The 23,219-nt window shown below is 40.1% G+C and overlaps 1 protein-coding gene across 1 annotated transcript in view; it reads right to left on the reverse strand.

Moving 5' to 3' along the window:
• Nucleotides 1-11,550, reverse strand: part of LOC150088542 (uncharacterized) — a 37,306-nt gene extending 25,756 nt beyond the window's left edge. Inside the window, exons 1-6 of the mRNA XM_090370224.1 lie at nucleotides 11,357-11,550; nucleotides 8,855-9,061; nucleotides 7,643-7,776; nucleotides 4,292-4,418; nucleotides 857-1,019; nucleotides 428-696 (exon numbers count right to left, since the gene is read on the reverse strand). Of these exons, the coding sequence (XP_090226350.1) occupies nucleotides 428-696; nucleotides 857-1,019; nucleotides 4,292-4,418; nucleotides 7,643-7,776; nucleotides 8,855-9,061; nucleotides 11,357-11,477 (1,021 nt within the window). The 5' untranslated portion in view covers nucleotides 11,478-11,550. The remainder of the gene's footprint in view (nucleotides 1-427; nucleotides 697-856; nucleotides 1,020-4,291; nucleotides 4,419-7,642; nucleotides 7,777-8,854; nucleotides 9,062-11,356) is intronic.
• Between the last annotated feature and the right edge of the window lie 11,669 nt (nucleotides 11,551-23,219).

The raw sequence follows: 23,219 nt of genomic DNA on the forward strand, positions 1-23,219 counted from the left end.
TAAAAAAATTTCCTTGAAAGCAGAGATAAATAGGATATAATTACAAATAGGATTAATTCTAAATATAGTTCGGAATACATGAAATCAAACTTGCTGGCAATATTCCTTGCAATATTCCCAAGTTGACACCGAATCCAGTCCTTCGTTTGGATTCTGGAACACTTTCATCAAAGAATAGTTTCATGTTGTAAACTAGTCTGATTTTCTGCAGGCGAGTTAGATATGTAAGAAAGGTTGTATATCAGGTGAACCTTTTACTCCACAAACAGAGCAAGTGCCACGTGATCGTGGCTATCTACATCTCAAAATGTAATGGGATCTATAGATTTTACCCTATCGCTAGACTTTCCTTAAACGAGCTAACTGCAATCCAATCATTGGTACTAAAATCTGCCGATACATTGAAAATTTTAAAGAATAACCTTACCATTTTCTAGTTTAATGAATCTCCCCTCACGCCAGATGAAGAGCACTACTCCTTGACTTGTAATAAGCAGGAGGACTACGTCATCTCTACAGTCAACCAGACTAGCAGCATGCCACTGCAGAGCGTTATAAACGTTAAATTCGTAAGTACGTAGGAACCCGTTGTTAGTCCATCTATGCAGCGACTGGTGGTCTCGCTCTGTTACTGCCAGGAAGTCTTCGAATCCAAACCGAAAACTTTCTAAATCGACGATGTCTACTCCATGAAGACTGAAAAGAAATAAAAAAGGTAAAATGAACTGGCAGATACTTTCTAGGAAATCTTTCCTAAACAAAGTATAGCAAGGAAATCACTATGCATATTAACGTGACGAGTCGAATACGGCAGTTTCTTGTAAGTTTAGAATCAAATTAAGATATAGTGTCTTACCTGTCGAACAAGGATGTACTTTGAGCAAACTCATCCAGTCGAAAGATCTCGCACACTGAAGCATTGGTAACAGCAATGTAGCCATATCCATTGATGGTTGATGTTACTAGGTCAACTGGAGATGAGGCATGAACCTCCACATATTTTCCAGAGTAGCTTTTTCCTGGGGAAAAAGAGAATGGCAAATACTTAAGTCAAGTTGGTAATTACCTTAATAGAACAGAATGGTTAAGCTTGAAGACTTAGAAAATGGATTGGACGAATTCAGATGACATTAACCATTCCCACTAATACATCCTTGGGATGAATACCGGTTCTCCAATGCCGCTGTACTGTCAGAGGAATAATGCTTGTCAGTTCTCGGTAGACAAATTATCAAAACAAATTGTACACTTCGTATCCTACTGTTGCAAAGGATATTGAGAAGCCCTGTACAAGCCGAGTGTTTCCTTATAAAAGGCTTGAGCTGTATTTAACTGTGCACAGATTCTTGCTTCACTTTACCCGGCTAGTTTCCTTCTCCATGAGAAGAGAAAGCTTTCTGAAGTTTTTGGAAGCAAAAGCCAATTTTTATTATTTATTGTTGTGTGCTCGTCTGTGGACTCTTCGTCGGTTTCTGTTATAACCTACTTGTCCAGGTTATTGTGCTGTAGCTGAAGGGATGACTATTGCACAGTATAGTTGATTTGTAGTGTGAAATTTGTGTACTGTACCATTTCTATGGTATGGCGGATTCGCCAGATTTTGCTAGGGGCCGCTTTACTTAATAAATGAAGCGTGTGCAGCCCCAACCAAACTCTCGCAACTCAGCATGTTTTGCGTAGTTACTGATAAAGGCTAGTTGACGTAGTGGTGTAAGTGCAGCGCAGTGTAATGTCCGGTTGTTTTGTGCAACTGACCACTGCCGTCTACCACAAGGTGCAGGCTAGTTTCCATCCCTGGCACGTGGATGCCGGGCAATGGATTTGTTTAGCACCCATAATGCATACTCTCCGATACGAAAACTACAGTAGCGAGCGTAGAAAATTGAAGAGCATGAAGGAACGCGCAAGCTAGGATAGAAGGAACTAAAAAGCAGCTAAGATAAACTGAAAAAAACAAGTGTAGAAGTAGTAGTTCAATATTCCTTTTCTTCGTATTCAGTTTGCCCTGTTAGAATCTTGCGTTCACCGCAAAAAACTAATCAGAAAATTTAGTCCATGGTTTCACATGCAGTGTAGCTTAGAAGAAAAAACCAACTCATAACTAAAAACAGCATCCATATTTATGGACAGACGCCATGGAGCCAGCAGCATTATGAATCTTTCCTCGATAACATTGTACACCGGGGAGACCAAGCCATTCTTCCTTCATTGTGCACTATTAACATCCCACGACTCCTAGGCTGAAGCATGATCGACTCCCAGTACTTGGAAGTCGGCACTGCAGCACAATGACCCTGGTAACACTGCTGGGATGAAGTCATCAGCTGGGAAGAGTGCAAAAACAGTAACATAGCTTGGAATCAGAATTGACAGGCGTATGAGGTTTGTCTGATAAGTTTTGACAACGCTTTGAACATGATTGCAAGAATCGCTGGATGTGAAAAGGAATTCTTGGCTCTATGATTGTGTGTAAAGCCATGCCCTTTACCTGTATGCTATTTTTAACCAAAAAAATCAATTCAATTTAAGGTGTGCGACAATGAATTGACAAGTTTGCTTCGCAATAGTATACACAGCTATCTCTGATGATCAGATAAGCAAGAGCAAATAAAAACACGATCTACAACAGCGTGTATGCAGTATCAATATGCAATTGAGAAGTTTGTCACGTTCATGCGGCCGTCGAACAAAGGTTATGTTCATAAAATTGAACTGTTCTTGAGGTCTGGGATATTACTTGTTTAAAGTAAGATTTGGTATCAGTTTGGAGGCCGTTTTCGTGGACATCACTGGGCTCCAATCTCCATGGAACACATCCTCACTGCCAGATCCTGCTTCTGACATTGGTGCAGGAAGTTTTAGCAGCATCTGCTTGTGAGATGACAGGTATAATCTTCATTTTGAGCTGGTAAGCAGTCGATCCTTCGCTAGGAGGATCAACGCGATCCTCCTTCCCATCTATGAAAACCAGATTGGCGCACACTTTATTTTAAGTTAGGCGTATGAGATGTCTAGTGAGGAGAGATTTGTCACCTCTAGTGCGACATTGAAATCAAGTCGAATGGTTTTATTCATAGCTTAAGTTGTAGAAGGTTTAGATTCACAATATTAACACTCGTTTTACCATGTGTCTGAAGTTTCCCAGAATTAATTCTGGGAAGAATACTTAATTCTTATGCAGAAACAGAAGACTCACTTTCAACCAATGGGAAGTGGCATCGTAGAACGACTTGGCACTTGTTAAAAAAAATTACGATATGAATAGGGCCCGCTGCTAATACTACATTTAGCAGTTCATTACCTTTTATTCCGGTTTAAAGAAATATTAGTAACACTAAGGCCAATGATGTTTAGTCTAATTGAATGATTGCAACGCGTCGAGAGATTGGCCTGTCCAAAGAGGGCTGGTGGAGTTGGACGATTACGCAATATTAAACACTTTACGAGAAATTAAAGTGCGAGTTAAGTCTTCGCTTGGATTTTTCTCTTGTTATCCTCTTAGGATTTTCTGTAGCAGTCGCGCACGTAGACGATGCTCTGTACTATGTCATTACTGAAAATATAACTAGCGCTTTCTTCAGTTATCGTAGCAGAAAGGATTCTAATTATAAAGTTCCGGTTAGGAAATTCTCTAGACTCCACAAACAATGACTGCAAGCATCAATTGAAGTTAATTTCTTTTTCTTTGCTAAAGTAGGTGTACTAAATTACATGTTAACAAGATATTTCGTTTATCTTTCCATACACGTTTCACTTAGCAACTGGAAGTGCTGAGTAATCGATTTCCTGCAGGTAACCATGATGGCCTCAATGTTTGAGTATCGCAAGGAAATGAGGATCAAGGAGAGAGAAGTCTAAGCTTGCCTCTCCTGCATAGCGAGGAGATGCAGTGAGTTAGGCCTTTTGTTTCTTTTTACAATGGGGAGAAATTCCTTAATAAACTCTGGAGTCTTTGAGCTAGGGAATCTTGTAACTTAAGTGATTGTGCTAGGATAGTACTTCCTGCCTGTCGGCATCTTTGAATAGTTCGCAGCGCTGTCTTTACTTTGCTCAGTACTTGACAGAAAGGTAAAGTCCGCCTTTTTAGACGGATCCAATGAGCTAAGGAGGCAGAATTTTTCAGCAGCTTAAAAATACAGCTGATGAACTTTCTTCCCGTTCTGAAAGTACTCTTAAGTTGGAGTAGATGATAGCTTATTACGGTTTGAAGTAGAACTTAATTTTTTCTTCCTTTGAAGATTGTTAGTTGAACTTAAAAGCAAATTGGAAGTTAAAGTAGCTTTGTCCTTACCTTTCTGAACGACACGCATTTTAGTTTGTGCAACGTCGTCAGCAAACAGAATGACCACAGCACCACCATGTTGGGATTCCACATGAGCCAACTGGACAGCAGATGGTCCCACTTCGAATACAGTCACCTGTACAAATGAAATAATTAGCATTTAGAGAACTTACTAAGTGGAAGCGCTCATACCAAATGAAATCTTAAGGTCACTCTGAAGAAAAAACTAGATTGTGGATAGTATTTTAGAAATAGGATGTGTGCGTGTGTGGGAAGGGTATATTATTAAAATTTGTTCCGTTCCATACCAGATATTCACGTTGGGGTAAATACTAAGACAATGAAATTGCTGTTCGAGACCAACTCGGAAACAAGTCTTTAGGTTAATGTGAGTGGAATTTAGGTTGTTTGTACTATAGCAACTGGTCTGGAGGCAGCAATACGGAATTGAAGTTGTTTGATCATCAAGATCCTTATGAAGAAGTGTATTCAATAATTTCAACCGATGAAAATGCTACTTTAGAATGCATGAGTAAGTTCTGAATTATCCAAAGCTGTCCGTCTCGAAACAGTATAGAACTACGGAAAATAATCCACCAAATCACACGATGTTAGCTAGAATTGGGCTACTTGTAGAAGTAGTAAGGCCTACTGAAAACAAGTCGAGCTATTATATTTCGGAATAAAACCAGCGTCTTGTATGCTTAACGTTTTACCTTCCAGAATGCTGCTATAAACGTCAGGAATGGGCGCTTTTTGCGTCGATATTTCACTTAAGAAAATTAATCCGAAGCGTTATTTCAATACAAGTGCAAAAAAAATAATTCTGTCGAGCATGCATAGCGGAAGTCAAGTGAAACTTCCCTGAGGCGAACATATCACTTGACAGAGGATCCCGTATTGACCGTATGAATGCCGCAAGCAACGAATCTGCATGGATGGGAGCCTCGGAAATAAGAGACGTTACCAAATCTAGTTTCGGCAAGTGCCGTGGCATCGGATGATATTTAAAACCATTTGACTTCGATAGAGCCGGAATCACTTTGTTCTTGATTTATATCCTCATTTGGAAATGTTTGAAGAAAGTAATCTCTAGCTGCTAGAAACGTCACCGTTCTTGAACCAAAGCCAATCACACGGAACAGATTATTATCCAGAAATGTACATTTAAAAACTGCGTGGGTGCTTCGGTGTTAAAATCGTTACTGCTCCGGCAGTGTATTACATGTTGAGTGATTTGATGGAGTTACTTCTGGAAGTTGTTTTGGCTCCATCGGTTTTCGTTTACGACTGGGCTTCGAGGACTCATTGGTTTCATTTGCAGTATCAACTTCCATGACTCCAAGTTCACTTCAACATTTCTGGGGAGATAGACTGAAGATGTGGATGGACCATCTCCGTCTTCAATTCCATCGCATGCTGCAATTTCTTCCGCTGTCGAAATAGCTTTGATCTTTGTATTCAATGGAAGTGGTTATAGTGCATGTACTCTATACTCCTTAGAACACGTCACTATTAGTCTTAGACATGCTGAATTAAGTTTTCCGTCAATTTATTAAATATGGTTGAGAATGACGAAAGAAATAGGATGACGCAATCAGTATGGGTACTGATTGAGTCATGCGTCGCTCGTGCCTGGTGAAGGATGAATCTGTCTGTTGTCAATCCAAGGAAGCATTGCTTATACGTCCACTATACTCCTTACAACGCTCACTACAATGGAGCCTGCTTTACGATTGGTTCCGTGTACGATAAAATCACTTTATGAGGGACAACTCCATAGCACAATACCGTTCCCTATACAATAGGTAGTAAGCGCGCCGGTCACTGTGATTACCTTTTACGAATCGAATTCGTTCAATTAATGGCGATTCTAATAAGAGAAAACAGGAGGAATATTATCCCCAGGCTATAAAAAGTAAAGAAATAAAGCACAGATTTATACTTTACCTTATCAATTAACAGATACATGAAAATCTGAAGAATTTCACAGGTTAACAAAAAAGGCAAAAAACTATACTGGTATTCCCAGCTGTTCACCCTCCCAATTACTACTAACCAGGACTAACGCCGCTTAACTCTGATCATACGAGAACCGCGACATTTATCCAAGTACGATAGTTGGCTGTTCAGAATGCCTGTAATGCGTTTACTTATGGCAACATTTTCGTTAATCCACGAACGCAAGTTACTCCCATCTGAAAACTGTCTAGAGCGCGCGCCTAAAGAAGTTTCACTTCAAAAAGTGCGATTTTATTGGAATTAGGGCAAACACGATTTGTGAAGTAGCGTGGCGCTATAGTCATCCAGCTGATTTTGAGCACTGTAGTGGCATAAGTCACTTTTCACTGAAGTTTCTTCAGTGAAAAGGTGAAGTGAACGTTAGTCAAATCAAGCAGAAGCGATCGAGCTAGTTCAATATGAACTTTGGGAAACAAGTTCATGAAATTGGCAAACTTCGTTTAAAGAAAGTAAAAAAGGTAAATCTAGCCAGTAGCAATGATACCCTCGCTGAACTAAGCCTGCCTTGAGTTTTTCTTACCACCCTTCGGGATCCTCGAACGGAAGTTTCCATAAGATATGGCGGGATATATTAGCATCTATACAGTTTAAGTGTTATGAATATCTATCCTTTAGAGCTGCGCGACATTCAACCCTAACTTCAGGCTCGAATTACCATCGGATTAGTATTTACCAGAAGCAAATGAATTAAGTTATTAGAAGACTAAAAATGTTAGTGCGAATTTAGAAAAAACTTTGAATGTTCCCTAAAACGATGTAACTGTCCTAGAGTTAAACGATTTGGGGAATATGCAAATAGCGTTGCTCTGAAAGCAAAGTGTTCAAGATTAGTTGAATGAAAAAGCTAGTTGAGCGATGGTCTAAGTGATTATACGAAGTTTAGAAGTCTAAAATATGCTTCAATTCATTACTGAAGCGATACCCAAACATCAGCTTGAAAATATGGATGACTCAGAAATGGACCTATAACAAATTGTTAGCTGTGCCCAGGTCATTTTTCATATTTAAAAAATCCTTTCCGCCTTATGTATTATTTAGCAAAGGAACATTTAATACAGGTACATGCCTAACTTTAGGTTCTCTACTAAAATAGTAATTTAGATAGTGATACTTTGTCTTATTTGCATGTGGCTATTTAATGAATTACGTTAAATTTGAAATCTAATGATGGTAGTTAGGATTTATGGATTACAAATGCATGGCCATTGATAATCGACTGTTCTATATGGCTAACGGCAAGGACATGAATATAAGTCGCTTTTGTTGTTAATGTCATTGACCAACGTGTTACGATTGGCAGGTTGGTCCCGCCAATTCTCCTACCGCTCAATAACATACCTCCAAGCATTCTTCCTCCGTTACTTCGTGAACTTTAACATCTGTTCCTTTCTTGCCCACGGAGAGAACAGCCAGGTAGAGTCCTTGCACATGCTTGTAATACCGGGTGAATAAAATAGCATCGACGAAGCGTCCTAGGAAGGAAAGGGATGATAGTTAAGCAAATACAAATTGATAAATAAGTATGCTTTAATATCATGCAGATGAAACGTCAGAATAGCAAGTTTGCGCACCTGCGAACTAATAAACTGCTACAGTCAATAAACTTCCATTGAAATTAGTTGTAGGATTAGCTGGGTTCAGAAGGATACCCTTCAGCTACTTAGGGCTTCTTGAGTCTAATCTAATCGCCCAAATTGCTACTTAGTTGACTCCTAGTAGGAGAAGTACCTTGGGTTACGAAAGTTTATTCGCATTTTTTCGATCTCCAGTTGAGGACCGGTCCTAGTGCCACCTCTGAAGGTGGCAAGACAATTTTGCAATAATTCCGTTTGTTACTATTGCGATTAATGTTATCTGGACTGGCTAAAATTATGTATTGAGGTCTGTAGGCAAAATCAGATTGTGACCATGGTAAGAACTGAAATATGGTGTTCAGATTTAACGAAAGGAACTATACATTGCATGGGTTTTCTTTGATTTCTGCATTTGGTAGCATATACCATTTACTTTGATTCCAACCATGCCTAGAATATGACGTTTATGGAACCATCAAACAATAACGTAGAATTAGTTGTGCTGATTAAATATACTATTGTTTCATTGAGAAATTCAGTAGCAAAAAAGTAGGATTAAAAAGTTAGTATTAAATTTAAGTACTTTGTATATTAAATTAAGATAATTTTTTGCTATTTAATTTTTCTATCGCACTGCTATAAAAGTCTTCATTGAGTTTAGTTCGGAGAGATTAACCATAAGTTGGCGTTTTATTTTAAAAAAATAATTTTAGTGTATCCACTATTAAATAGAAATGCTTTCTCACACTTACACTAGACTTAAAGCAGCTTCTTTAGCTTAGTGGTGTTTAGTTCAATACCGAGCTGTCGTAGATGAGCAAGCGAATGGCTACGTTATCATTAGACTACTATGGTGGTATGTTCTGAAATGTTGTATCCAGAGTTTAGGATGCAGCCATCTTTCAAGGGCCGGCAACTTATCTGCCGAGATAAGTGACTTTCATACTGTTAAGAACAAAGATTAAAGGATACTTGCCTTCATAATAAGAATCGTAGGAACATGAAGCAGTTTCTGCATCCCAAGTGAAGGTAGATGTACTTCCGAACTTTAATCTCCATAAAATGATTTTTTCCTTTTGGATTGCCAGGATATAATCGGAATTCCTAAAATGAACGTAACGCCATCTGTCGATATGGATATTCACAAGTGCGGTTTCTTGTCGAATATAGTCGATCGTCAATTCTGTAATGAAATCAAGCGCATACTATAACTGGTGGGAAAATTCTTATTACTAAAGGGGTAGAGATCAGTATTAAACTCCTCGTAAATACTAATAGGAAGTAACCATATACTAAAGAAAGTCACGTTTCATATAGACTAGTTGCTAATAGAAGTCTACGAGTTACTTAAAGTAACTGACTACAGTCTACTGACGTTTCCCAAAAATAACATTTTAGAGAACACTACTCCTGAAAATGATAATACATTATTCCTTAACATAAAGGTAGAGACAAACTGTCGAAGTTAAATAGGAAAACGCAGTTTGTTAGATTAATTTCTCGTGGAGAAAAGCAAGGGCTTATGAATGTCAAGTTTAGAGTAGCCTACTGCAGAGTACCCCGGAAGTTTTCGGTCGAAATTTGAATTAGTTTAAGCTGTTTCGTAAGTTGAAGAGTACTTTATGGTGCTCTAGTTTAGATTAAGAGTTGCCTTATTTGAAGTAAGTTTCGAGATTGTCTGAACAGTCTGTCTTGCTGGCCAGGCTAACTGAAGTAAAGTTCTACTTAAGTATCTTGGCAGAGATTTCCCTTGGCAAATTCTAGGACCGTAGCCGAGTGGCCACAATCATGCAAGTTGCAGGGTTATGCATGTCTCGTGTTCTACTCGCCGTTATACCAAGAAATGCGCTCTTTCGTAGTACAGTCTATAAAATTATTTGAATATGAAGATCGATTAAAATTATTGTAATAGGCATCTTAAAATGGTTTGTTACCGTTATCAAAGCAACTAGAGTTCCTCATGCGGTTGGCAGCCTTAATCCCAGAAAACATTGCGACAGTACAGCATTAAAACGGCGACAGTTCAGAGAAAGCAATGTGCGTGTTGTGGAATACCCAATCTCCAATAGCTGTAGAGATTCTACAACGGGAATTGCAGAAAGGTTCACCTACAGAACAGTCAATGAGGCGATGGTTGAAACAGTTAAATTGACAGTGTACTGCGCACCAGAAAAGGGCAGGTAGGCCTAGTGTATCTGCAGATAGTTTCGGAAATTCAAGCCGAAGTACTACAAAAGCTATCCGCCGGGCAAGCCTGCAGCTACAAATACTATGAGTAAACATAGCACAGGGTGGTTGCAAAGAGTATAACTTTAAAATGTAAATCGTCCAGAAAATTAAGCCTCACGGCAAACCACAAAAGAAATTCGCTGTCACATTCTCAACCTTATAGACTAAGATGAACACTTTCTGGAAAAAGTGGAGTATTCCACCTGTTCGGTAAAAGTAGGAATTGTCGTATATGGGAATCTGAAATATTCCACTCGTTTCGTGAACACTGAGCGTGATATTCCTAAGGTTGATTAGGGAATTTCTTCCACGAAAACGCTGAACTCCACAAATAACTAGATATGCTCGAATTATGCTGCACCTCAGCTAGAAGCTATGCGTGTTATATCTGATACTGACTTTCATACCTATCAGGAATAGAGGCGGCACCATCACCACACTGGAGCTTGCATGTGCACGATTTCTCAATAAACACTTCCTAACCGATGGATCGGCCGGGATGGCCTCCCTCTATGGCTTCCTTCGTTCCCCAGATATCACACCTATGGATTTTTGTATGGAGCAACGTAAAGACAAGGTGTATGCAAAAACGTTTGCATGAGAGTTAACTCATGCAAACTTTTTTGCACGAGACTTAAGACTAGATTGAAGAGGCAGCGACTTCAATTTCTCAAGATTCTGCAAAACACTTAAGGCTGCTACTGTCTTGACGTTCTTCCAAAGGTTTCCATGTGGAGGTTTACTGAAATCAGATTGTAAAATAAGAAATTGAGTTGCTTTGTTAAATGCAGCAAACCGTTACAATTTTAATCGAGCTTCATAATCAGTTGAATGATTTATAGACACCAGCATGTCCTTGTAAATAAAATTCACATTTCACTTGTTCTATTTGAACAAGAGAAGAAGCACTAAACAATGCATCAGTTTCAATATTAACTAATTGAATTTGTACCTCTACGTGTTTCTCACCGATGGTGAGCGATCTTCAGAGTAATTTTGATAGAAAGCAAATTGTTTTCTTATTTAATGGATTAAAAAAAACTTAATTCAATTAGCATTTGCAGAGACAGTTTTGACACATTTTTCTGACATTACCTCGGCTTTGTAAATAACATTAAACTAAACTTGTCTTTTAAGCATAACGTCATCCACGAAACATTTTATAGAAGTTAGTACGATTCTTTAACTCACTGATTCTTTCCACCCCCCCCCCACTTTAAAAGTATTTATATGAAGGTGAAGCACTTACCTTCCCTATTAGCCACACCAGAGTCCGGCAGGTACGAGCGCATGAATTTTGCACTATATCCTAGAGTCGGGAGAGGGACCAGAGATTCATCGAAATTCATACTGAAATCGTAATCATTCATGTGTTGGTTGATGACATCAAGAGCAGCCTCCTGCAGTCTTGCCTCAAAGTCTGAGAGAGACTTTGAGTGTCCATGGTGCTGCAATGCAGTTCAATAAAAACAAGTTGAGATACCGAAGTACAAGAATTACTTAAACTGAATTTCTAAAGGTTATACGAAAATTTCTGTACTACGGAAGCTTATTCCAACGTCACACTATTTTCCCAGCTTAGAGTTTAAATGCCTAAACATCTAAACGAGTCGGTCTTGGGGGGAGGAAAAAAAAAAAAAAAAAAAAAAAAAAACACACCGTAATAACAGTACAAAAAAAAATAAATTAACTTACCCCATGCAAATTATCCTTGAGGTGGGGGATAATACTCATATGAAACTGCTTGATTAACCGCAAAGGAAGTGGTAAGGACCTTCTCCACATCAGTTCTGATTAGTGAAGGCCAGCGGTCGTTAAAATAACAAAGGGCAATTCAATAACCATCGGTTAACTGTTTTTGCCAAATAAGGCAGGGAAGACAAGAGAAAAATCTCACTTTGCCAACTACAGATTTTAAGGGTGGGAAAATCGCTTAAACAGAGCTAGTTTATCAAGGGTGTCGAAGTAATAAAAGGGTACTTACCGTCAAGGAAGCGACAAGCGGAAGCAGTATAAGAAGCCACATCTGAAATACATTAAAACATCCTGTAAGTTCCTTTTTTGCTGTGAAGTATTCATGAATATTTGAACAAAATAACAAATGTTATCACCACTAAAGTATTTAATAATGCACTATTTCTTAGTGTTCCTAGAAGAAATTAACCCATAAACCCAAGCACCTTACAAGCGTCAAGTTGTGTGGTGTTAAAGAAGTGATTAGCTGTTGGAATTAGTTAGCCTAGAAACTGCCCTCTGTTTAAAGGTTACTAGGTAGAGGATCTCCTTCAGATGGGACAATAAAAATTATTAAAAAAAAACGCCCCAAAACTGCTTTTGACATTTATGAAAATAATCGCAGACAAATCTTACAGAACAATTGCATTAACATACTCTCACTTACCAGGTATATGCAGTAGTCCTGCCTAACCCAAGGAATCACTGGCTACCGCTTTATCAGAATCTTTTATACTGTTGCTTCGACAAAATTGCGCAGATGCACATCGAACCACATGTCTGTGACGCGTGAACATAAAGATCCAACGTAAATTAGTCCGATTATAACAATACTGGAGATATTCAAAGTCTAGATTTTTTGTTTGTTTTTTGTGTTAAATTCCAGTTACAGATGCTTTTATTACGCTAATTCCCAATTTAACCAAAAGGCAGTGAAAATAATCATCAAGCAATGCTCTCGTAGTCATAATGTCAATTTTTCTCAATGACACGTGGTTAAAATCGTGAAAGGGCTGAGGACTATAGGAAGATAGGCAGTCATTTCCAGATTTCAATCCATTCGTGGGAACTGGAAAAGCAAATTTATGTATTTTTATGAAATTTTCTTCGAAATGAAAGATGAATAACGAAAATATTCTTTTAAATCCAAATGTAAAAAGTAATTGCAAAAACAGAAGAATGGATCACTTCTTGTCGAATATTTCAGGGAGTAGAAATAAGAAAAAAAGCTACCAGGAAATAAAAAGATCATGAAAATCTTTGGAAAGAATTTACAAGAGTTTCATCTGGAATTTAGATGCTGTCTGACATCGGTAGCCAAGTGTTTTAACACGGAGAATATAATAGTACACGCCTGTACCATATTCCCCGCATTTACCACTCAAACGCGTGTGCCATAATAGTGGTACAAGTTCTAGCTAAATATATATATATTTTTTAAAATAAATTTCATATTTATACTCCGAGTCCTACACATATGACCTGCAATTGCAAACTAGAAAATGAAAAGGTGTTATATAGATAATTTTATATGAAAATTTCAACAAAAACTGATCAAAGTGCATTATCATATGGAAATTACTGAAGCCTAAGAATTGCAGCCACCATTAACCTGCATTATTTTAAGATTATCTCTTATGAAGGAATAACCTTAAGGTAATGCCTGTCTTGCTTCTCCAATATGCCATTTGAAAGCACATTGGCGATCACCGTGACTTTTCTGATGAGTCTAAATCAATCTGAAATAAAATCCCAAGAATTTTTGACATTTAGCAGAAATTTATATTCGTGGTTTCGCACTTTGTAGTTTTATTAGTGCGTATTCGCCTCTTTTCTTTGAACGTGTAGCAATACTATTTTAATTGCCAAAACTACACAATAATTTAAAAGAAAAGAAAATATGAAGGTGCTTTTCTTACAATAATGTGCTATTGCCTATTATCCCCTTAAAATTTTGTTCTAACGACATTTTCCAGGTGAACAGCTGTTTTGGGAGATTTTTTACTTCATCGACCACCTTGATCAGTACATCGATTCATAAATACTATTTGATTTATTGTGTGTGTGTGTGTGTGTGTGTGTCCGTGTTCACAGGCTGATTTTTAAATAGTGCGGATTGAAATGTTGAAATATCTGGAGTAACTCATAGGAGGGAATTCCACTCCTTAGGCCTGACATCAGTTAGCTACAATTTTATAATTTAAGATACATCCTCCTCCTCCGGTCTCTCACTGGATTTGAATCCAGACCTCATACGAATCAAAAGTTGATACTCTCTATATTCTGATCATTATGTACAATGGCACTAATTCTGAAAGGTAAATTGTTATTATTTTTTTCTAGCACTTCTGGAAGCTAAGATATAAGCGATTGTGTATCGAGTGGGCTGCATGGAGACAGAAAGGCTGATAGATTTTTGTTATTTACTACTCTGAAACATGGAAGGGAAAATTTTGAAGGCGAGTTAGAAATATATTTATTTTTTGTCGATCACAATATTTTATTATTGAGAACAATAATAAGAAATGATATTTTATATTTTCGATCAACCAGGAAATCTAAAAACCAGAAATTCGAGGCTGAAAATTTTTCCTGATTCGTACTGTCTCTCAGTAAATAGTTTTGCACTCGTAATAAAAGAAATTCAGAACTAATGACAGAGAAAATATAAAATTGATACGAAACATTTTTCAGATCCTCACGATCTGCAAAATGCTGCATCGTCTACAGATGGTTTTCTTGATCTGCTGGATGAAAATCTCGAGACTGGCTAAGTCAGAAAAAAGGAAAGAGATCGACTAAGAGAAGGCGATAGAAACTATTACAAATGGTTATTAGTCAACATTTCAACAGCCTTATGAAATACGGACGACTTATTAGACATTCGTCTAATAAGTAGTCCAGAACTAGTACCACACCTCAGTTCCGAGGCCATTAGATAAGGCTGTTGAAAGGTTGACTAATAACCATTTGTAAAAAAAAAAACACGAACCTTTGTATTAAGACAGTCTCACACAGAATAAATGCGAATAGATGCAAAGAAAACTCTGACGTGGGCTGATGACGTGTTGCCTCCTTGAGTACAATGATTGCACAGGCTGTTAGATTGCAATAATTTGAAGACAGAATGGGGAAAACGCATATTCTCTCAGACTTTGAAAAATGTCTTATCATGGGTGCATGTTTAACAGGAACCACGATACAATAAACGAAATACATAACTGGATCTCAGAAGCATCCATCTCAAAAGTTTTTAACAACTGGAAAAAAAATGGTTCTTCCGCATCTGAAAGGCGTAAATGTGTCAGAAAAACAATATTTCAAGAGGGAAGTCGCCGTACTTAGATCTAAGGGGGAACTGTACAGAAAAATAAGAAGTGCAACGTGCAGCAAATGACATCTGAATTCAGCCCAGAAATGTGGTATTTAATTCATATCACGCGCAGGGAATTGAAGAAATTGGGTATTGCCAGTCGTCTGCCTATTTGGAATTCATTTGTTTTAGAGAAAAAGAGAAAAATCCCCTTGCATAGGTGCTGTGAACGTCGTGATTGGACAGTGAAACAATGGAAGAAAGTCATGTGGTCAGACGAATAATAATACAGCTTGTTTTGCACTGATGGTAGGCAGAGAGTGTGGCAAGAACTTCAAGAAGTGATGGACCCTGCTTTCCTTGTTAAGGCAAGGCAAGCAGGACATCTGGAATTGGTATCATGGTATGGCGATTGTTTTGTTAGCACGGGCAGCTTTCTTTAATACCGGTGGAAGGTCAGATGTCATCCAGGGAGTACCTGAATTTTGTATCAGATCTACTTCACCTTGTAATGTTACACTTTTAACTTGAAGGCGATGGCCACTTTATGGATGACAACGAAACAACGCATCGTGCCAGAATCATTCACAATGGTTCTGAGAACATGACACGGATTTTCACCATCTGACATGGTCTCCACATTTACCTGCTCTCAATCCTATTGAGAATGTGTCAATCCTATTGAGAGTGTCTGATCCTATTAAGAATGCCTATTGAGAAGCTATTCGGCAATGAATCCTCATGCTTCAACTTTGTCGCAGCTATGCGATATTTTGGAAGAATCATGGTTACATTTAGACCAAAACTCACTAAAACACCGCGCCACACACTTGCTGCTATTCAAAACAAAGGCGACCCGATTCGATATTGAATTAAGTTTGGTATTTACTCATAACCTTTAAATTACGACACTGTCGCGCTGCATTCATGTAATTTAAGCTATGCACGAAATTCCCATATTCTTTATGTTCCTTTGTATAGTGTGTTAAATCTGTTTTATATATGAAAGAATAAGTCACTGATGATTTTAACCAGTAGTAGTGCCAAAATACACATTTTTATTTTTTTATTATTACATATACACTGTGCCGCGACTTTATTAGTTACACCTACCTCGTAGCGTGTTGAGCCTCCTTTGGCCTTCAAAACAGCCTCAATTCATCTAGGTATGGATTGAACAAGATGCTGAAAACGTTGTGCAGGAATGGAGTATCATGCAGACATGAGTGTGTCACGCAGTTCCTTGAGATTCGACGGAGGTTGAATCTCAAGGAACCTGCAGCGAACAGCTGCAGGTTCCTTGAGCCTGCAGCGAACAGCCCTTTCCAGCTCATTCCAAAGATAGTCAATGGGATTGAGATTCGTGGACTGAGAGGGCCACTGCAGCAAAGAAAGGTCATTGTAATGTTCCTTGAACTATTCCATAGTAATTCAGCCTTTGTGCACCGGCGCATTATCCTGCTGGAAGTAACCATCTGACTAGGGATTAAACTGTCAACATGAACGGATGCACTTGGTCAGCAACGATGTTTAGGTACGATGCGGAGATGGGGGAAACCCCTGGTGCCGTTAGACACAACACACTATACACTATATATTACGATGCGGCATTGAGACGTAAATTTATGGGTGTCAATGGACCCAACGTGTGCCAAGAAAACATTCCCCACACCATAACACTGCCCCCACCACCTTGCACAGTAGTCGTCAGACATGACGACTTGGTCCATGGATTCATGTTGTTTTCGCCAAATTCTGAGCCTTCCATCAACATAATGTACCAGAAACTTCAGCTCGTCAGACCAACCAACTGTTTTCCAATCCTCGATAGTCCAGTGCTGGTGTTGCTGTGCCCACAGGAGGCGTGCTCTCTTGTTCTTCATTGATAACAAAGGTGCGCGATGTGGCTGTCGGCTATTGTAGCCCATTCGTGACAAAGTGCCACTAGGTGGTCTGTTGCGATATTTTGTTCTGCGCACCAAGGTTGTATTCTGACGTTGTGTGCGACATTGTGGCCCGCCTGTTTGCTTGCACAATCCTCCTCTAACCTTAATATGCTTTTTGTGAATTAACGATGAACAGATACAATTTGGCCTTAGTAGCCCTTGTGTTGTTAAACTGAATAATAACAACAACAATCTCTGACCTCTCTCATCAACAAGCGATTTTCTTCCACAGGAGTACCGTTCATTTGGTGTTTTCTGTTCGTTGCGCCATTCTCGATACACCCTTGAAACTGTGATGCGTGAAAAGTTCAGGAGAACTGCAGTTTCAGAGCTGCTTTGTTTATTAAGTCTTGCACCTCATACCATGCCACGTTCGTAGCCCATTAGATCACTCCTTTTCCCCATTCTTGCTACTATTTGTACGCTTAACTGATACTAGATAGATTGTTCTGCTGCATTTATGTCCACAACTGTGGTCATGTGACTTGCAACGTTGTGGGACGAACCATTTGTGTGTTATAAAGGTACCTAATAAAATGGCAGTCTCAAAAATATTGGTACAAACGTTTAGAGGAGGTAGGTAACATCTAAAGAAATGTGAATCGCATAGGAACCCATAACCGGAAACGTCACGGGGAAAGTAGAAGCAGAAATGACACAAGACAGTAATTAGTGGCAAACATTTATTTGACATAATATTAACAATGGAGTATGAGATGGATGCATTTCATGATGTTACAACAGATGCTCGAAGGTTCCACCATGAGACGCGATGGATGCGTGACACCGACGCAGCATGGATTGGCGGACACGGTCGAACAACACCTGGAGTTTCTTTGACAGTAGCGCAGACGAGTCTCGCCACGAGATCCATTTCCATCTCCACAAGCTATTCATACACGATATATTTGAGCTCCCCCCCCCACAGAAAGAAATTGAGGCTCGATAAATCAGGTGAGCGTGGGGGCCAAGCAACGGGTCCACCCCGGGCAATCTATCGACGCCCAAAACGCCTGTTCAAATGGTCACGAACACACCTTCCATAATGGGCAGGCGCCCCGTCATGTTGAAACCAAATGTTGCGTCTCACATTTGCTGGAATATCGTCAAGTAACCCTGGTAGAACTTGTTCAAGAAAGATCCGATATTTTGCGGAGTTCATGCGGGATGGAAACAGGTATGGGCTGACTAAGCAGTCACCGACCATACCTGCCCACACATTTATTGCGAAGCGATGTTGTGCCGCATGGGGACGCACGCACACTGTGTGGTTGTCGTGAGCCCACACATGAGCACATTGTGCTCATGTGTGGGCAGTTCAAGTCTTGTTGAACACTTTCTTGGAGAAACCACTGCGCAAAAGCCACACGTGCAGGATGATCTTGGGGGAGCAGTAACTGAACCCTTTGGAGATGAAAGGGGTGTAAGGAATCGTCTTGCCAGACAACTGTACACTTCAACGAGACACTCCTAAACCAGAGGCAACGGCACGTGTGCTGGTAGTAGGATTATTCTGGACGGCATTCAACACACTTTCTTCCATGGCGGGAGCTCGCGTCGAACGTGGTCTGCCCGCACTACTCCTGTTACCTCTAAATGACCTATAATCGCACAAATTTTGATGCACACGCGCAAACAAACGGTTATCCGGTACATATCTGTCTGGGAAGCGTTCTCCATAAATTCGTTGAGCGGCTCGTCCATTGCCCTCTGCTAATCCACACACTAGGTGCATGTCTGCCAGCTCACAGTTCGTATATCGATGCATGCTCTTCGTGCGGCGACTACTGTTTGAATGAGTAAACCAGAAATTTTCCCTCTCGGGAACTGATGAACAGCGCCGTCTACCGACTTACGGTGACGTTTCCGGTTATGGGTTCCTATGCGATTCACATTCCTTTAGATGTTACCTACCTCCCCTAAACGTTTGTACCAATATTTTTGAGACACCCTTGTTTATACCGTGTCCCGACTCGCTAACACGCCGTAGTTCACCTGCAGTTGCTTCGATTTGCGTAACAACTCGCTGGCCATAATGTTTTGGCTCATCGGTGTATGTCATGTGATATATTTTCGAGCATATGGTATCGACTTCTGTAACATTACCTTTTTGGTAATTCTTATACTATAACCCCATAACTGTATATGTATATATATATATATATATATATATATATATATATATTATTATTATTTTTTTTTTTTTTAGAAAATCGATTTTTCACAATACTCATATCAGCTGGAGGTCAGTAGGATCTCTCATTTCAAGTTTATCTCGGTATGATAGAGATGAAAAGTTTTTTATTTATTTATTTTTAATAAATTACGTGTTATTCATTAGAATAAACACTAACAAAGGCATATAATATTAAAAACTGGAGCCATTCGTGCCTTGGCACACACACACACACTCTAGTCATCCATCGACCTAAGAGAAGAGTTCTAAACCGTCAGCTGTACTCATTCGCGGATTGTTTGCTAATTTTAAACTTGAAGGCCAGTTTTGAGAACCAGTTTTCAGAGATTCATTTTCAGCCTGACGTGTGCTTCGTTCTAATGACTTACAAACAGGACTACATTATGTAACATTTAATCATTTCCTATTCAGACGGCCGTTTTATGTGGACGATTTTCCAATAAGACGCATTCCTGTTGAAAACTAAATGATAAATTCTTATGGATGAAACAGTACAATTTTTCATCTTGTCATCCATAGGCATCGGAAAGGGTAGCGGAATAATAGAATATTCTCCAGATAGGAACTGCTGCTCCACATAAAACTGGTTTTCAATACCTTCATATTAAAGTCCAACAAATATTATCAGGATATTTTGACCCACTGAAATGTTAGTGAAATCATGGATGGAACCCTAACAAGAAACCTGATGAAGTGAGTTATACAGGATCTTTCAAAAGTCGCCCAACCAAACCCTATATACACTGCTCTACAAAATTAACAGAATACGTAGAAAACGTGGTGTGGTGTAACCAGGGGCGGACTGGCCATAAGACTTACCGGGGAAACCCCGCTGGGACGGAAGCCAAAGCCCGATGGAGGCCAGTGCGGTTTTGCCATAAACAATACGGCCATAAACACTAGTTTGACGCCACTACAGGTTTTCTCCGGAAAGAATTTTTGAATCAGTCAGCCTCTGGGTGCAGCTGGTGCTTGCGATGTAGCAGGAAAATTTGGTACGGTTGTGTACCATAAAATAACGGTGAAATGAGGAGAGAGCGAGAAACTTCGGACAGGTATAAGGGACGTTCATGGGGTTGTATAAGAATTACCAAAAAGGTAACGTTACAGAAGTCGATACCATATGCTCGAAAATATATCACATGACATACACCGATGAGCCAAAACATTATGACCAGCGAGTCGTTACGCGAATCGAAGCAACTGCAGGTGAACTACGGCGTGTTAGCGAGTCGGGAGACGGTATAAACAACACCCGATACTGAGCTACGTTAATCAGTGTTACTCTTGTTCTTCAGATGGGAAAGACAGCGGACTTAATCGAGTTTGAATGGCCAAATTGTAATGACCAGACTGGGTCAGAGCATATCCAAAAAAATACCAAAAAAAAACCAAACTATTATATTTAGGTCACCCGAATAATTAAGTTCATCTGCCGTGTTGTGTCTTCTGTCTGTTAATTGTGTGTGTTCTATGGTCGATTTGTTTGTTTGCTGGACGAAAAACCCCAATTTCCGGGTTAAAAAATCTTGATATCTACGCCTGAGACCGCCTAACTCAGCCACAGAGTGAAAAAAGCCCATTAAAGTTCCTCGCGTCATCGACGAGATTCGAACCCGGTGTGGGGAGGACGGTGAGGATACCACTGTGCTAATCGCGCAGATGGGCAGAGCATATCCGAAACGGCACGGCTGGTGGGATACTCACGGTCAGCCGTGGTTAGTACCTACCGAGAGTAGTCCAAGGAGAGAAAACCCACGAACCGCCGACGAGGAGTTGGACGACCACGCCTCATCGAGGTCAGCGAAGGCTCTCCCGGATGGTACGTGGCAACAGAAGGGCGACTGTGGCGCAACTCGTCGGTAATTGGAATGCTGGTGATGGGAGTAGCGTGTCACAGAAACCTCCAGCACGCACATCCGGAAGAAGAACCCGCCAACTTGATCATTCCCAAGTTCAAGACGAAAGCCATAACAGGAAATACTTACCACTGGGTCGTGGAGTTGTCACCAGCTGCCTGGGGCACGCTTAGACAGACCGACAAAGTGTTTATAAATTGGGGCAGTCACCGCTTTAGGGAGCACGTAGCTGTCCCTAAGCGTTTCACATGTTGCCGATTTGGGCATACAACTCATACCTGTGCCCAAACCCAATCCACTTGTAGCCACTGTGTAGAACGTGGCCACGACTTCAACACGTGTCCGAATAAAGACAAGCCAATTGCAAATTCCATAAACTACCAGCATAGCAATTAGGAACAGCGAATGTCCAGTGTACTGTAAAACAAAAAACACTTTTCAAATGAGACTAGATTATGGCCACACACCATAAATCCTATAACATTAACAGGGTAAAATTCATACAACTGAACGCACAATGGTCGATAATAGTAGCGGCGCAACTCACAAAGAAGGCGAACGAGGCAAATATCGATATATTCCTCATCCAGGAGCCATATGCATATCGGAAGGAGGTCAAGGGCTACCCCCCTGGCCTTCCTGCACGCCAGGGGGGGGGTTGCTGCCACCTTCCAGGATTTCATAATTGACCCAGCGAGTAGTACAAAAACAGAAAAAGTCCGATTACAGGCCTACCTACTTCGGGAGTGGAAACAAAGATGGACCGATACAACAAAAGGAGAATCACAAGAAAATTCCTCCCCGACCTCTGCAAAATTTACTCCAAGCAACCGGCCTGGTACTTTCCGGGGAAGCACTTGACTTCGTTCCTTACTGGTCATGGTCTCTTTGAGGAGAAGCTGCTTGGGTTCGGCCTTGTTCAGGACCCCAACTGCACGTGTGGGGAGATCGAGAACTGGAACCACTTGGTCTACGACTGCCCAGAATACGAAGATCTCAGAGGCATCCTGATCACAAAGATACACTACCTTCCGAAAGGACTGGAATCCCACTTCTTTGACACAGAAGAGGAATACAGAGCACTTTCTCAATATGCGCAGGACCTCTTCGAGAGGAGAAAACTGCTAATTACCATAAATCGTGTCTGACGAAAGACCACCACAAGTTAAACTGTACAAGACCATAAAATACTATCCAGTGGAGTTACTACAGAGAAAAACCCTCAGACAAGAAAGTGAAAATCACAAGGACGGGGCTTACCCCATGAGCGACTGGACTGAAATCGACTCAACATTGAAGAAAAGAGACTTAACGCAGCACAGCTGCCAAACGCCATTTGGCGACTTATTATTATTATTATTATTATTATTTTAGGGTTACCCGTAATTAAATACATTAACCCGTATTTGTGTCTGTAAATTGCGTATGTTCTATGGTTGATTTGCCTGTTTTGCTGGACGAAAAAACCCCAGTTACTGGGGCAAAAAACCTTGCTATCTACGCCTGAGACCAACTAACTCAGCCACGGAGTGAAAAAAGCCCATTAAAGTTCCTCGCGTCATTGACGGGATTCGAACCCAGGCCTTTTCCACCCGCTGAGGGGAGGACGGTGACGATATCACTGTGCTACCCGTGCAGACCCATTTGGCGACTTGAAGAGAGTACCCTAGCCACCTTCATCTTTAATACCCATATCCCCGGTGGGGGGGAGACGGTCTTACTGTCTCCTCCCCTTCTCGCCGTTCCCACTTTCCCTTCTGGTGACTCGGGGTTTCCTTCTCTCTCGACTCCATACTTCTGTCATTTCCTCCCCAGACTTCAGTCTCCCAACCCACTCTACCTGCACATACGCAAGCGAATGCCCTACACGTCGGAATTGATTTAATCATCTCCAAATTACGTTTTTTGCCCTTACACTCGGCCTTTCAAAAATTTAGCGTTGTTCCTCATCGAATTTACCAAAAAAAAAATATATATATATATATATATATTTTTTTTTTTTTTTTCTCTCTTTTTTTTTTTTTTTTTTTAGGTCCTAGCCGCCGAAATCTCAGGAAATTAAG

Source organism: Mastigoproctus giganteus, chromosome 3, assembly GCF_048544385.1.
Source record: "Mastigoproctus giganteus isolate SK-2022 chromosome 3, ASM4854438v1, whole genome shotgun sequence".
Lineage (NCBI taxonomy): Eukaryota > Metazoa > Arthropoda > Arachnida > Uropygi > Thelyphonidae > Mastigoproctus > Mastigoproctus giganteus.